General features: G+C 38.2%; 1 protein-coding gene across 1 annotated transcript in view; it reads left to right on the top strand.

The window, feature by feature from the left end:
- Positions 1-3872: 3872 nt before the first annotated feature.
- The window catches only part of LOC141110823 (T-cell surface glycoprotein CD3 gamma chain-like), a 49413-nt gene continuing 36765 nt past the window's right edge, over positions 3873-16520 (top strand). The window contains exons 1-2 of the mRNA XM_073602465.1: positions 3873-4046; positions 12071-12085. Coding sequence (XP_073458566.1) covers positions 3977-4046; positions 12071-12085 — 85 coding nt within the window. The 5' untranslated portion in view covers positions 3873-3976. The remainder of the gene's footprint in view (positions 4047-12070; positions 12086-16520) is intronic.

Genomic DNA, 16520 nt, shown 5'->3' with positions numbered 1-16520 from the left:
AGAAGGCTCATAGAAGGTGGAACAGATCCTCATAGTGTTCCAAGACATTTTGCCTTAGCCCACCAAGGTTCTACTGAGGGCCTGAAAGTGTGGGTTATTGAACAGATTCCGAGGTCTCTTCCAGCGGCTGAGAGATTCAAAAAGCTCTGTGCACGTGAGACGTTTTGGATCTATACCCTAGATGTACTCTCGGGGGAATCAATGAAAGCATTGAGATTGCAACTATTCTGTAAACATAATATACATACCTCAATACATCTATTTTACATCTGTTTACCATCAACAACCAAATGAATGAGCTGTCTTAATGATAACCACACACTGACCTCTAAAGGTCAGATGGGTTTTTTTGTTGTTTTCTCTTAAAATGAATCACATAGAACCCATGTGCATTTCTATATACATGGGCTCTCTTTACAGGAATAGGCCCCTCTTCTTTCTTTATTTATTGTCGTTATCGTTATGAGCGGCGCATGTATGGGGGCCACTTGGTAGAGGGTTTCCTATGCGTGCGCATGCACATGACTAGATACATATCTGTGCACATATATGCACATATGTGTATATGTATATAGATGCATCAATACGTTTAACTACCATAGTAATGTTTAATATTTCATTCAATTTATCACATATATGTAATTTTAAACTCAATTACCAACCTCCAACTCTTTTTGGGTCAATCAGCAGTTTCCTATGACCGTGAGAAATCATTCATTCCCTTCACATATATCATTTATCTTATTATTATTTTCCTAAATTATCATCTCATGATAAACCAACTCTCTTAGTTTTTTATTTAATTTTATTTATTATTATTATCATTTTCTGATTGTGTTTTATAATCATTCCCATAATCATTCCCATAATCATTCGTTCATTTCCCCCCTGTTCTGCCCCCCTTTTTTAATTTTATTTTTATGTATATATTTTTATTTATATATATTTTTATATATGTATTTGTACACGTATTGATTAATTGTCAGTTTCCGCTATTCTCTGAGACTATCCCTTGATATGCATTTATCAATATGCACCCCTTTATTCGGATAAATCACATATATGGCCATCATCTTCCGTCCTCTCTCCCCCCCCTCCTTCTCCTGTCAATCCGTTCTTTCTTTCCTCCCCTTCTTTCTCCGATCCCCGCCCCCATTCTCTTCTTAAGTCATTCCCTCGATCCATCTGTAGCTTTGATGAAGGAGCGCGGCTACCGTGACATCGTAGCCCGTACGCTCATGAAACGCGTCGCATTCCAGTGACGTTACAGCTCCGCGCCTGCTTCCCATCAGCGTCCCAGGCCTCACTTTGGAATACTTCGTCACCGCGGCCGGCTCTAGCGGTGTTTCAAGCACAGCCGTACGCACAGCAGGACACAGCGTTGTTGTGATGGATCTGACGGACTCCCCTCTTCCTGGAATTTAACTACATTATATGCTTCATGTTATTCTACTAAATGTGAGTGTTCTGCACAGAGTGTTTTTTTATTAAATTTGGTTTTAAATACTGCACTTAGAGGCGCCTCCTCTCCTTGTGTTTTATCAGGCAAGAGAGGTTGCCTCCTGGACTTTAGCAAGATTGGTTGTGCAGATGGGAAATGGGTCGTGAGCCTCCTTCAGTGACAGGATGCATCCTCTTCGAGAGGGGTTGAGGCCTCATAGGCGGCCCAGTTGAAAGCATCTATGGATTCATTCTAAAGGAAAGTGGCATGCTTTTCCCAGCATACCTTTCCAACCTTTACAGAATAGATCTGGGTGCCTTGTCATCAGTGGGCTTAGGAGGAATGACTGTTCAGTCTTCTGTCCCATTTGAAAATATATAAAATAATTAGTTTGGTTTGTTAAGTAGAACCCACCCTGTCAGCTAGGATATGTATCACTAGTATGCTGCCATGGTGGCGTCAGGAAAACGGAAAATTGTATCATACTTACCGTAATTTTCCTTTCCTGATGCCAATCCATGGCAGCATACGGACCCACCCTTGTGTGTTTCGGTATCTAGCTAATTACGAAGAATGGGGTGGGGCCTAACTGGCCTTTAATTTATGCTATTTCATTGGTCCTGAGGGAGGGGAGAAAGGCGGAGCCTATCACTAGTATGCTGCCATGGATTGGCATCAGGACAGGAAAATTACGGTAAGTATGATACAATTTTCCGTTTTTTTCCTTTATAAATGTCATTTTGCTGCAAGACTGTTATGAACATGGGAAAGATGTGCTACTTTACAGGCAGACTAAGGGGACCCCAGGCACGATATTTAAAGGAATATTTCATTTTTATTGTTTCACTTTAAGCATTATTAAAATCACTGCTCCTAAAAAAAGTCTGTTTTTAAAACTTTTGCATTGATACATGATGCCTGGGGCAGTACCCGGGTCCCCATACACTTTTTACGGCAATAACTTGAATATACGTAAGCATTAAAAATTAGCACTTTTGATTTTTCATGTTCGTGTCCCATAGACACCAATTTTTTGCCTGTTCGCATGTTCTGCTGCGAACCGAACCAGGGGGTGTTCGGCTCATCTCTATCCTACACCTATAGTAAGGGCATTATTCAACTTTGGTAAAAGCTGCACAATTTTGTTTTTATCTACAGATGTCCCTTATCTGCATAAGCAGTTCTTTTTGGTAAAGGTGAACTAACCCTTTAAAGCAGAACTATTGTCTGAAAATACCTTATCCCAGGAATGTGACGTCCACCAGATGGACATATCCCCCACTTCTTCCAGGTTCAGGGTCTTCAGTCATCTTGATTGATCGTTACAGGATGATGTATCTACCACACATGCGCACAGAAGTTTTTTCATCCCAGCACTGAGGTGAGTTAAGAATATAAACTGAGCTGCACAGCACAGGGTACTTTCTAAAGAAAATTGTGAACAGGAAGGTAAGTTTGTTTGGACTGAGAAAAAAAATAAACATTTATACTTACCTAGGTGGATGCAGCATCAATCCAATGCTACATGTGTCCCCCGCTGGCTCTGCAGTGAGAACTGAGTGATGTCACCAGCTCTCTGCTCTGCCCCTCACTGGAGTGCTGGGCTGTAGAGGGGCTGGCTCAGCCTCTCAGCAGATTGCTGAGAGGCTGAGTCAGGTGACGGTCCTGGTATCTGAGTGGATCCTGACCATATGGTTGGGATCTTTCCCAAGCCAGGAGCGGCTGAGTGACGTCAGCTGATAGCGGACTTTAGCCCGCTGTCAGCTGAAAATCATTTACAGGAGTGCAGAACAAACTGCACTTCTGTGACTTACAGAAGTATAGCCAAAATACACTATATTACCAAAAGTATTGGGACGACTGCATTTGCATGCACATGAACTTTAATGGTATCCCCAGTCTTAGTCCATATTGAGTTGAGCGGCTATAACAGCTTCAACTCTTCTGGTAAGGCTGTCCACAAGCTTTAGGAGTGTGTCTATGGGAATGTTTGACCATTCTTCCACAAGCACATTTGTGAGGTCAGGTACTGATGTGGGCGAGAAAGCCTGGCTCGCAGTCTCTGCTCTAATTCATCTCAAAGGATGCAGCGGAGGGAGGAGCAGTAAAGGAGCATTGGTAAGGTAAATATACACACTTTACAAAGGGTGGTGTTACACTTTTAAATAAGTAGTGCAGTAAGTAAGTGAGAATCATGTGATTATTTATAATGTTTTGCTCTTCAATAAAGCGCTCCTGATTTGTAAAAAAAAAAGTAAATGAAAATATTTAAAGCAGGACAACAGAGAAAGGGCAAATCACTGATGCCAATAACTACCTACAGTATAGATGTCTGGGTTGCCATTTATTTTGTTCTGCAACTCTGCTGATGATACTTTAACCTGCGGAAGAACAAAGCACAGGAAGGTTGTGGTTTGATGCAATGGAAAAAAAAAAGTCATGACACTAAACCATACACTCTGCAGTCCGATTCTGTGCATGCACACCATAAACAAGCCCTGTTAAAAACTTAAATAACTCATCAATCCAAACAAAATGGTGTACCCTAAGACTGCACTTTGCTGGATCATTTTCACCTTGGGATTTACAGGCATTGCCTCTGTAGGTATGTATGTACACCGCAATAAAATATATTTTTATTACCTTAGTATATAAATATTTTAAAACGTTGCATACAGCCATAGTATAATAGATCCCCGAAGTCCAGTAGAAGTTTGATGATAAAATGAATAGCACTGGAGAATAAGATTATATTAAAAAACTTCTAAACTATACTAACAGCACAGATTAAATTCTGACAACCTGAAATGTGATTTAAATAATTAAATACTTTTTGATAATCTTGTTTTGTTTTTTTTTGCTAGGAACCTGCAGTTAATTTGAAAAGTTTTAAGTGTAATAAAAATGCAAATATAATAGCACCTAAAGTACAAAGACTAAGGGATCTCAGCAAGCATTATGTTTGGGAATTGCAATACCATAGAAACAGTGACATATATGCCAATAGTAACACTAATGCCGGGTCTGATTTTTTTTTTTTTTTTTTTAAAAAGAATACATTTTATTGAAAATTTTTTATAAGCAAATGCATAGACACATAAAGGAGAAGCAGTGACAAATGAGAGTACATAGAAGGCACAGAATAGTAAATTGTAAAATAATTCAATAGAAATTGTATAGATACAGATACGATGCATGGGGAGGCAGGGTGTGACTTTTTACTTTCTCTTGTCTATTTACACTAAAGATGAGATAAAATAATATTAATTTCAGCAATAAACTTGAGCTGTTAGGAAGTCATGTATGAAACACTGGAGGACTGAACAATGTCTTTTTAGGTTTTCTTGTGAGCACAACTGGAATAGACAATGCTAGAATTAATGTTTGTGTTGTTCTTAAATATGTTTTTAAATATCTTTTAAGAAAACAAAATAAATTGCACAGTAGCTTATTCAACATCATAATAAAGCAATTACTAAAGAATTACAATCTCATTCCCCAGCAAACAGACATACATAGACAGACATCGCACCAAACCGCATATCGCTGAGATCTCAGAAGTAAAATGTGTATTAAAATAATATTTTTTTTTTCTCTCCCTCCCTTCATCTGCTGTGGTCTTCTACTTCTATTCCCATTTTCAAAGATAAAGATGGTAGGTGATTATTATCTTATTATACATTTTTAGGTAACAAAAAAAAATGCTTGTTGATCAAATCTAGAAACACCCTTATCCTTTGTACAAGACTACTGCTTCTAGATTGTGACCTATCATTTAAGTCAAAAGATAAAATTATAAAATGTTTCAGCGACATCAATTTCTTTTACTACACTGAGGGGTCTATTATATAACTGCTTCCACCCAAGATTGACACAGTTTTCCCCTAAGATTTATGCATTTTTCTACTTGGATTTATTTGGAAAAATTTGTGAATCCTGGGTGAAAGTTGTCTAAATTGACATAAATTTCTGTTACTACACTGGGGGGGTGTTATTTATAACCGCTTCCACACAAAATTCACAGTTTCCCCCAAGATTCATGCATTTTTCTACTTGGTTTTAATTGGAAAAAATGTGAATCCTGTGTGAAAGTTGTGTGAATTGACATCAGTTTTTCTTACTACACTGAGGGGTTTATTTATACCCAATTCCACCCAAAATTCACAGTTTTCCCCCAAGATTCATGCATTTTTCTACTTGGGTTTAATTGGAAAAATTTGTGAATCCTCTGTGAAAGTTGTGCAAATCTTTTGTAAAAAAAAAAAAAAAAAAAAGAAATAGACCTCTAACTGTAGCAATTATAAAATAAGTGATGTATTAGGATATGCTCTACATGTTGATGCAACACAAAATTGTAAATGTACAGATTAAAAAATTAATTATTCAGAAAAGTTTGAAAATAGTCTTTATTACAATGTGTTTACAACTCTGAAACTATTGAAATGGAATATTTTAGCCCAAGGGCATTGCTAGATCCTTGTATCCATGGCACGTGCCCCAGATCATTTTACACTAAGTGCCCCAGTTCTTCTACCAAGTGCCCCAGGTCGCCTTTGCAGTAATTGTTTCTATAATCCAGAGTATGGAAAACACACTTTAGTCTTTGCTGAACTTTGTTTTTTGAGAAATATTTATATCATGTACATCCGTTCTCACAACTCCATAAAAAAAACAGCGTTCTACCTTTCATAATTCTTTAAACTTATCTTAGGAAGATCATTAAGTGAATTAGAGAATCTGGTGTCTTTTTAAAAGAAATGAATAGTTTACCTGTACTTTACACCATCATTAAAGAAGAGATATGGAGGAAAAGAAATAACCTCCCCATTTTGGTTTGCTCCGCTTTTTTAAGAAGTGTAGAAAAGCCCCTGTTTTAGCCTTATTGACTAAAGCTGGCCATACATGGCTTAGATTTTTTCATTCAGCACTCGGGAGGTTGACTTCTGTTGAGTGGAAGTGGTCACACATGGATCGAAATCTCTGCTGAAGAAGTCCCTGCTGCACCGTTCAAATTTCAATCTATCTATGGCCACCTTTAGAGTTGAAATTACCAGGCAACGTGGTTTTCAATAATTTTTTTATTGTTTTCAAGGGAACAAATACAGAGACAGTGCAAGGTATAGTAGACAGAAGCTTGGCACACAGGCCTGCTTGGGTTAAGGGTCATTCAGCATCAGAAACTGGTAATACAGTGCAAAGAGATTACACAGCCCAACAAAAAAATATATTTTCTTGGTGCCTTGCTTTCTAGACCTGTTCTTGTATTTTTTTGGGGCACTTATTCAGAAAATTGCATTGGCTAGACTGCATCAGCTCTAGTTTCTTAAATATGGTCAAATTTATATCATTTTTAGTCTTTTAGTTTCTGAAAAGATCTTGCTGATCAACTTGTTCTTTTGTTATGTAGTTTGTGTTTTTGCGTATAAGTTAGCAGATATAGTGAGAGTGTTTACGTACTTATAACTGTAATTTTACTTTGGAAACATTGGATTCTAAAGTGTAAGTTCTTAGCTGTATTATACTTATGATTGTAAAGGAGGTGTGTATATTGCCGCTCATATAGTTTAATTTTTGCAGATCGAGAACTGTAGAGGTTATGGCTACTTTTTAATGTTTCTTTCATGCTACAAGGAAATAAAATAAAACACTACATTAAAATATCCTGATTTTTGACAGATGACCAGAGTGAAGAGTAGTATATGACATTCATTCTTTATCTCAAAAACTACAGCTGATAGGAAATATTGGTGCCATTTTTGGAATCAATGAGTCAAATATACCCAGGAAAAGATCTAACATTCGAAGCACCAAAATGTGTGTTGGCCTGTGTTATCAATGCATGACCTCAGGACCTTAGTGTAAAGTCAACAGATATACAAATATGTGGATGTGGTGAGAAGAGACACATGAATAAGACAGAAAAAAGGAAGGAAAAGGAAGAGATTAGGGAGGAGGCATCAGTAAATGAGGGGAACATCGCGGGAGGTTAGAATAAACTCCTTCACCTTTAGATAAGGTCTTCACAGGTGGCCACAGGTCTAGTAGCAGCCAGTCAAAATTTGATGGCATGAATTTAGTAACCCATAGATCCCAGGTTTTATGAAATATATACATGGAGTCGATACACTTGGCTGTCAGTTTTCTCTGAATTTGAAGCATTATGAAGAAGATTGTGGTTTGATGCAATGGAAAAAAAAAGTCATGACACTAAATCATACACTCTGCAGTCTGATTCTGTGCATGCACACCATAAACAAGCCCTGTTAAAACATAAATAACTCATCAATCCAAACAAAATGGTGTACCCTAAGACTGCACTTTGCTGGATCATTTTCACCTTGGGATTTACAGGCATTGCCTCTTAAGCTATGTATGTACACTGCAATACAATACATTTTTATTACCTTAGTATATAAATATTTTAAAACATTGCACACAGCCATAGTATAATAGATCCCCGAAGTCCAGCAGAAGTTTGATGATAAAATGAATAGCACTGGAGAATAAGATTATAATACAAAACTTCAAAACTATACTAACTGCACAGATTTAATTCTGACAACCTGAAATGTGGTTTAAATAATTAAATACTTTTTGATAATCTTGTTTTGTTTTTTTTGCTAGTAACCTGCAGTTAATTTGAAAACGTTTTAAGTGTAATAAAAATGCAAATATAATAGCACCTAAAGTACAAAGACTAAGGGACCTCAGCAAGCATTATGTTTGGGAATTGCAATACCATAGAAACAGTGACAAATATGCCAATAGTAACACTATTGCAGGGTCTGATTTTTTTTTTTTTTTTAAAGAATACATTTTATTGAAATTTTTTTTTATAAGTAAATGCATAGACACATAAAGGAGAAGCAGTGACAAATGAGAGTCCACATAGAAGGCACAGAATAGTAAATTGTAAAACAATTTAATAGAAATTGTATAGATACAGATACGATGCATGGGGAGGCAGGGTGTGACTTTTTACTTTCTCTTGTCTATTTACACTAAAGATGAGATAAAATAATATTGATTTCAGCAATAAACTTGAGCTGTTAGGAAGTCATGTATGAAACACTGGAGGGCTGAACAATGTCTTTTAGGTTTTCTTGTGACAATGCTAGAATTAATGTTTGTGTTGTTCTTAAACATGTATTTAAAAATCTTTTAAGAAAACAAAATAAATTGCATAGTAGCTTATTCAACATCATAATAAAGCAATTACTAAAGAATTACAATCTCATTCCCCAGCAAACAGACATACATAGACAGACATCGCACCAAACCACATATCGCTGAGATCTTAGAAGTAAAATGTGTATTAGAAATAAAATATATTTTCTTTTTTTCTCTCCCTCCCTTCATCTGCTGTGGTTTTCTACTTCTATTCCCATTTCGAAAGCTAAAGCTGGTAGGTTATTATTATCTTATTATACATTTTTAGGTAACACAAAAAAAAATGCTTGTTATGATCAAATCTAGAAACAACCTTATCCTTTGTATAGGACTACTGCTTCAAGATTGTGAGCTATCATTTAAGTCAAAAGATAAAATTCTAAAATGTTTCAGCGACATCAATTTCTTTTACTACACTGAGGGGTCTATTATATAACTGCTTCCACCCAAGATTGACACTGTTTTCCCCTAAGATTTACGCATTTTTCTACTTGGGTTTATTTGGAAACATTTGTGAATCCTGAGTGAAAGTTGTCTAAATTGACATAAATTTTTGTTACTACACTGGGGGGGGGGGGGGGGGGGGTAGGGGGCTTATTTATAACTGCTTCCACACAAAAGTCACAGTTTCCCCCAAAATTCGTGCAATTTTCTACTTGGTTTTAATTAGAAAAAATGTGAATCTTGTGTGAATTGACATCAGTTTCTCTTACTACACTGAGGGGTTTATTTATACCCAATTCCACCCAAAATTCACACAGTTTTCCCCCAAGATTCATGCATTTTTCTACTTGGGTTTAATTGGAAAAATTTGTGAATCCTGGGCTAAGTGCCCCAGTTCTTCTACCAAGTGCCCCAGGTCGCCTTTGCAGTAATCTTTCTATCATCCAGAGTATGGAAAACACGCTTTAGTCTTTGCTGAACTTTGTTTTTGAGATTTTTTTGTATCACGTACATCCGTTCTCACAACTACATTGACAACAGCATTCTACCTTTCATAATTCTTTAAACTTATCTTAGGTATATTATTAAGTGAATTAGAGAATCTGGTGTCTTTTTTAAAGAAATGAATAGTTTACCTGTACTTCACACCATCATTAAAGAAGAGATATGGAGGAAAAGAAATAACCTCACCATTTTAGTTTGCTCCGCTTTTTTAAGAAGTGTCGAAAAAAGGCCCTGTTTTAGCCTTATTGACTAAAGCTGGCCATACATGGCTCAGATTTTTTCATTCAGCCCTCGGGAGGTTGACTTCTGTTGAGTGGCAGTGGACACACATGGATCGAAATCTCTGCTAAAGAAGTCCCTGCTGCACCGTCCAAATTTCAATCTATCTATGGCCACCTTTAGAGTTGAAATTACCAGGCACATGGTTTTCAATAATTTTTTTATTGTTTTCAAGGGAACAAATACAGAGACAGTGCAAGGTATAGTAGACAGTAGTTTGGCACACAGGCCTGCTTGCGTTAAGGGTCAATCAGCATCAGAAATTGGTAATACGGTACAAAGAGAGATTACACAGCCCAACAAAAAAAATATTTTTTCTTGGTGCCTTGCTTTCTAGACCTGTTCTTGTGTTTTTTTGGGCGTTTATTCAGAAAATTGCATTGGCTAGACTGCATCAGCTCTAGTTTCTTAGGTATGGTCAAATTTATATAATTTTAGGTTTTATTGTCAAAGCTTAATCGAACAAGTGGAAGTTAAAAGCTGGTTGGCTACCATGCACAGCTGCACCAGATTCTGAGTGCTCCAGTTTTAGTGAATCTCCCCCATTGTTTACTTTAAGGCTGGGAAACCCACATCGCACCTGAATTGCACACTGGTTCACACTGACATCTGCGAACCGCTGGGGGTGTCAATGTAAAGTTAATGACACCCCCAGATCGGTTTGCAGATTGCAGTGCAAATTGTCAAATGGTGCAGGAATCGGATCGCATATGTGTGAACACCGATCTGATCTGATTCCAGTGTGGAACAAAAAAAAGGTCCTGCACCATTTTGGTGCAAATGTGATGCAATTTCAGCCATACAGTTTGTATGACTGAATTTGCATCGCACAGACATCGCATGTGATCGCAAAAGTGTGAACCCAGCCTAATGCCCCGTACACACGATCGGACTTTCTGCCAACAAAACCGTGGATTTTTGTTCGAAGGTTGTTGGCTCAAACTTGTCTTGCATACACATGGTCACACAAATGTTGGCCAACAATTCTGAACGTGAGAACGCGGTGACGTACAACACGTACGACGAGCCGAGAAAAAGGAAGTTCAATAGTGCGGCTCCTTCTGCCTGATTCCGAGCATGCGTGAACTTTTGTGCGACAGACTTGTGTACATACGATCGGACTTTCCGACAACAAAGTTTTGTTGGTGGAAAATTTGAGAACCTGCTATCAAACATTTGTTGGCGGAAAGTCCGACAGCAAATGTTCGAGGGAGCATACACACGGTCGGACTTTCCGACAACCAGCTCACATCCAACATTTCCCGTCGGAAAATCTGACCGTGTGTACGCGGCATAAGGCATTAAGTAGAATCAGTGAAAAATACGCCAGAAGTAGGGCATATAAAATAACTATTGGAAGGTCTGATTATTTTTTCTTTTTACATTCACACTATAGGTATTTTTCTAAAGCAGTAAATGTGACAGTTATCAAACATTCATTGCAGATAAATCTTCTTGGTGCGTGTGTTTAAAATTACAGTAATTAATTCTCCTTCAGTGAATTTTTTGTGAATGCCACATATACTGCTTTATAAATATGCCCTATGGGAGACGAGATATAATAAAAATAATTGCAGTGAAAACCCTTGATCTGTAATAAGGTCATATATGGAAGACTAGTGTGCTGAAGGTTGTCATTTCATCACCATTGGTACAGACAGTGTTAAGCTGGCCTTAGAATCAATTAATTTTTTTCAGCCAGTGGGCTGAACAAAAAATAATGAACAGTTTCCTCCATAAGCGAGGTGGATTGAGGAATTACCCTGCCGGTATATTATATTCCAACAGCGGGACTTGCTGTGAGTATACAATGGTCAGCGGGTGCAGCAGCTGATTGGCAAACATTTTTCCAACATTCCCTTTTAACAGCAGTCAATCTAATAACTGACTTATGTCAAACAGGAATGGCTACACATGTATCGAAATGTATCTGGTCCCCGCTTAACCGACTGAATTTTGAATATCTATGGCCAGCATGGGTATTAATATTAAGTGGTGTTTAGCAAAATGTTGTTCTTTTTTTTAAAAGAAAACAATTAATTTGGCATATGTTGCAAAAATCAAACCCCACTGACTCCTTCTCCACTCACCTGTACAAACATACATACCTCTACAGTAGATAATTATTACATCTCTGAGCTCTCGGTAGTAAAATGTGCATTAAACTAAAATATCTTTTTTTTCTCTCCCTCCCTTCATCTGCTGTGATTATTTATTTCTCCACTTTTAAAGTGGACAAAATTGAGGGTAAGTCAATATTGCACTATTTTATATTTTCAAGTAACTGATACCTAATGACTGGAAGTTTCAGTGTATATTGCATGCTGTATATTTTGATCAAATCAAGAAACATCTTTGCCATTATAGAATAATATATATAATATTATAGAATGTTTAAGTGACATCCATTTATCTTACTATACTAACTTAAGCATTTATAAAGTTTGTGATATATGAATATAGTTTATTAATTTGGATTCGAGAAATAATGTATATGTATAGGTAATTTAAAAGCTGAACTCAAGGCACAAACACTTATATTGAAATACAGTGGCAGCTCATCCATTAGGGGTGCATGGCCACCATGATCTACAGACAGGGCTCCTGACGCATGGATTCCAATGGGGGTGTGTGTTTTTTTTTAAGCACGTCATTAGAGCCACAGGCTTTAATAGACTTCAAAAAAGGGTGGGCTTGAGTCTAAGTCTGAGTAAATGATTTAGTAAACTAGCTCATGTTAATTAAGTTTCTGGTTACAGGTATATTGTTAGAGTAATATGAGCAGAACCTCCTCTTTAATTGTATATAAAGACTTGTATTTTGGTTCTAATAAGAGTCCATGCTCAGCAACTAAACAAGTATCATCTTGTTTTGTGCTTGTGAGTGGTTGGAATATCTGATATCTATATTCAGACTGGGAGGAAGAGGTATATGACGAAAATACTCAAGCGGAGTGTAGGGATGTTTTGTTACACTCCTGATGACCCATCCGACTGAAGCGGGAGGGGGGGCCTGGTGGCTGTGGGTGCACCGTTTGCCCCCCCCCCCAAAAAAAAAATGTACCACCAGCCACCACTGTTGAAATATATACACAGAGAAAAACCATTGCCCTCGGGACTTTAACGAGACACAACCAAAGAATGTGTAAAATATACAAGAAAAATTATTATTTCAGAAAGCAAGTATTACATACATTTAAAAACATACTGTCATACGCAGTTACCAACAGAATAAGTACATGAATAGCCAGCGTTAAATCAGTCAGAATAGAACTAAACTTCCATGAGGTGGATGATCTGTACTGATTTTCTCTACGCGTTTAACGAGATAAAAACTTGCTTCCTCAGGAGAGGTACAGATGAATATCTGGAGATGGGGACAAAGTGGTTAAAAAAATAAGAGAGATTTATATTAAAATATATTCCTCAATAGCCACAAAAGATATAAATCCACTTTGTGTTCACAAAAAAAACCCAGCTATTATCTCATCAGTTTAGACCAATATGTTTTCTTCTACATATTTTTGGTAAAAAAAACGCAATAAGCGTATATTGATTGGTTTGTGCAAAAGTTATACCGTCTATTAAATAGGGGATATATTTATGGCATTTTTATTATTTATTTATTACTAGTAATGGCGGCGATCTGCGATTTTTAGCGGCGGACAGATCAGACACTTTTGAAACTTTTTTGGGACCAGTGACATTTATACAGCGAGCAGAACTAAAAATAGCCACTGATAACTGTATAAATGTCACTGGCATCAGTGGCCCTAACACTAGGGGGCGATCAAGGGGTTAAGTGTTCCCTAGGGAGGTGTTTCTAACTGTGGGGGCAGTGTACTGACAGGGAGTAGAGAGAGATCCCTTTTCCTGATCACTAGGAACAGCAGATCTCTCTATACTCCCCTGTCAGAACGGGGATCTGTCTGTTTACATTGATAGATCCCCGTTCTGGCTCTCTGAGGAGCGATCGTGGGTGGCCGGTGGACATCGCAGCCGCTGGCCACGCGCATTGGCTCTGGCATCACGCCGCGAGTGTGTCCGCCCCCTATAGCCTCTTAGAGTGTCCAACGTACAATGAGGGCGATTTGTGCAGCCGTGCCAACCTGCCGCAGTACAACTGTGCCGGCTGGACGGAAAGTAGTTAAGCTGTACATAACAGGTCCTCCCACTACAGAATGCCTGCAGAAAACTACAGGAGGGGGTGGAGACAAGACCAGTCACCCTGCGCAAAGAGAGAGAACACCAATGACTGACTGGTCTTTATCACAGCAAGCTCCTGTAAAAAGTTTCATGCTGCATTACTGCATAGATCTGGAAAAAAAGTACAAAAAAGCACTTCAAGATTAAAAAATGTACATGCCTTGTATTTAGGACAATATCTGCTTATCCTGGAGTTCAGCTTTAAAAAATACTCCAAAAAGTTGGATTTAATTTATGAGAAGTGGTTGTTAGCAATGTCACCCCAGTACTCTGAAACTGCTTATATGGGCTTACCAGACAACATGCTTTTCGAAAAATGCAATACACAGACCCTACACCATTCAAGCTGATAGATACATATATAGATACATCCAATAGTCCAAGGATACAGATGCTGCAAATGAATAGTGCGCATGAGAATGCAAATAAAAGCACAGACTGGCACATGATGATTAGGGTCCTGTTTGACAATAGGTACATGCTGATCTTTATTGCTAAAGAAAATAAGTTACACAAAAAACACAAAACAATCTCCTGTGCTCAGGAGCTTAGTCCATATGTATGTGGTGTAGCCAACCCTTTGGACAAAATATGGAAAGTCAAAGGCCCTCCTCAGAACAATGGGTGTCCTTGGAGCTGAAACATATAGAAAAACAGGGAGGGCGCACCGACCTTGTGCATTACCAAAGATATAATTTATTTAAATAGTAAAAGCAAGAGTCATACTCACAAACAAACGTTTAAAAGAGGCTTGACATTGCACGAAGAATTTGGAGCAGTGTCTTCTAGACACCTACAACCTGGACCGGGTGTTTAGGAGGAACCAGATGGTGTCGCAAACGGCTTACGCGTTACGAGTGAGTACCCTCTTCATCAGAGCCTTAGCGGTAGTTGACTAACTTTCTCTAGGTTCCCTCTAAATAGGACCATTCACAGTCTGGGTGACACCCACCAGGGCCCGTCACACCCATCCGGATGGGCCCCGCCCCCACCCCACCCACCACGCCAATCCATCAGATTATACCATATGCTACATCGTGTTGTCAAACATACAAATGCATCCTTGTTCCTGTGGAGGGGAGGCTAGATCCCTGCACCAGCAGAAGGGTACATCTCCCATATCCACCCGACCGTCATCTTAATTCATTTTGTACTTAATGTTTTCAGAATATTTTTTGTATCAAGGGGACTTTGTTGTATCTTGTGCAAAATCTCACTTGTGGTCTCTCGTCACTGGCATCACACTTTATCAGTTTTCTTATTTCAATAGAGGTGCTCTTGTATAACTGTAGATATTTCTGAAAGGCCTCATTAACGTGTGTATCCTCATACCCTTTTTCCTTGAATTTGTTCTTCAGAATCAATCCCTGTTCCTCTGAAAAAAATATTTAGAAAGAATTGGAAGATACTTAGATCTGGTCCAATCTTGAGGACCAGTCTGCCCTTGCACCCGAACTTGGTCTTTAGGAGACCGAAAGATCTAAGGAGCATTATTGCCCCAAGTAGGGTTAAGAAAATCAGGAACAAGGGTCTAAATAAATCCTGGATTTCCTTGTTCGAACAAAAGGGTAGTTATAGATGCGGGATTGGCAACTGTGGCAATTGCATATATATGAGCCTTCGAAAGAGGGAGGTAATCGGAGCGGATGGTAGAAGCCACAAGGTTAAACAGTTCATCAACTGTGGGACCCCATTCGTGATATATGGTCTCCTCTGTCCTTGTGGACTACTATATGTTGGTCGTACTTCAAGACCTATGAGGACAAGGATGGGGGAGCACAGGAGCAGTATCACCACTGAAAAAGAGAACTTCTCTGTACCACGCCACTTTAAAGAGGCTCATAATAGCTCTGTGAATGGTCTGAGAGTCTTCGGGATTGAGGCCATAACAAATGACCTTGATACCGGCAAAAAAACATCAAATATTATGCAATAGAGAGGCATTTTGGATATTCACTCTAGAATCTTTGGTCCCCCTGAACTAAGACTAAGGGGACCCCCCCAGGCACTATATTGGAAGGATTATTTCCTTTTTATGCATTCACTTTAAAAATCAAAAAAATTAATGCTCATTTAAAAATGAAGTTTTTCACAAACTTTTTTTTTTTTTTATTGATATATGTCCCCCAGGTCAGGACCCGCGCTTCTCTATAACCATTGTATGTCCAATTATTTGCATATAAGCCTTCAAAATGGGCAAAATTGATTTTTGACGTTCGGGTCCTATTGATTTTAATGGGGTTTGTTATTCGGGTCCAAACTTTCGTGGTGTTCAAAAATTCTGGTGAGAACTGAACAGGGGTCCGTTCGGCCCATCCCTACTGCTAATGGCTTGCAGTATTAAAGTATATGCAAACCCAAACAATCAATTTCTCCTGTCTAGTCCCTTTTTTGGTTTGTTAAATGTAACATTGAAAGAGTTTTGTAATTCTCTCAGTTGTATTTGTCTACCTAAGTACTTGCAATACAGAAGTATC

The sequence above is a fragment of the Aquarana catesbeiana genome, linkage group LG10, assembly GCF_042186555.1.
Source record: "Aquarana catesbeiana isolate 2022-GZ linkage group LG10, ASM4218655v1, whole genome shotgun sequence".
NCBI classification, from domain to species: Eukaryota; Metazoa; Chordata; class Amphibia; order Anura; family Ranidae; genus Aquarana; species Aquarana catesbeiana.
The sequence above is the reverse complement of the archived record's forward strand: the minus strand, read 5'-3'. Positions and strand labels throughout refer to the sequence as shown.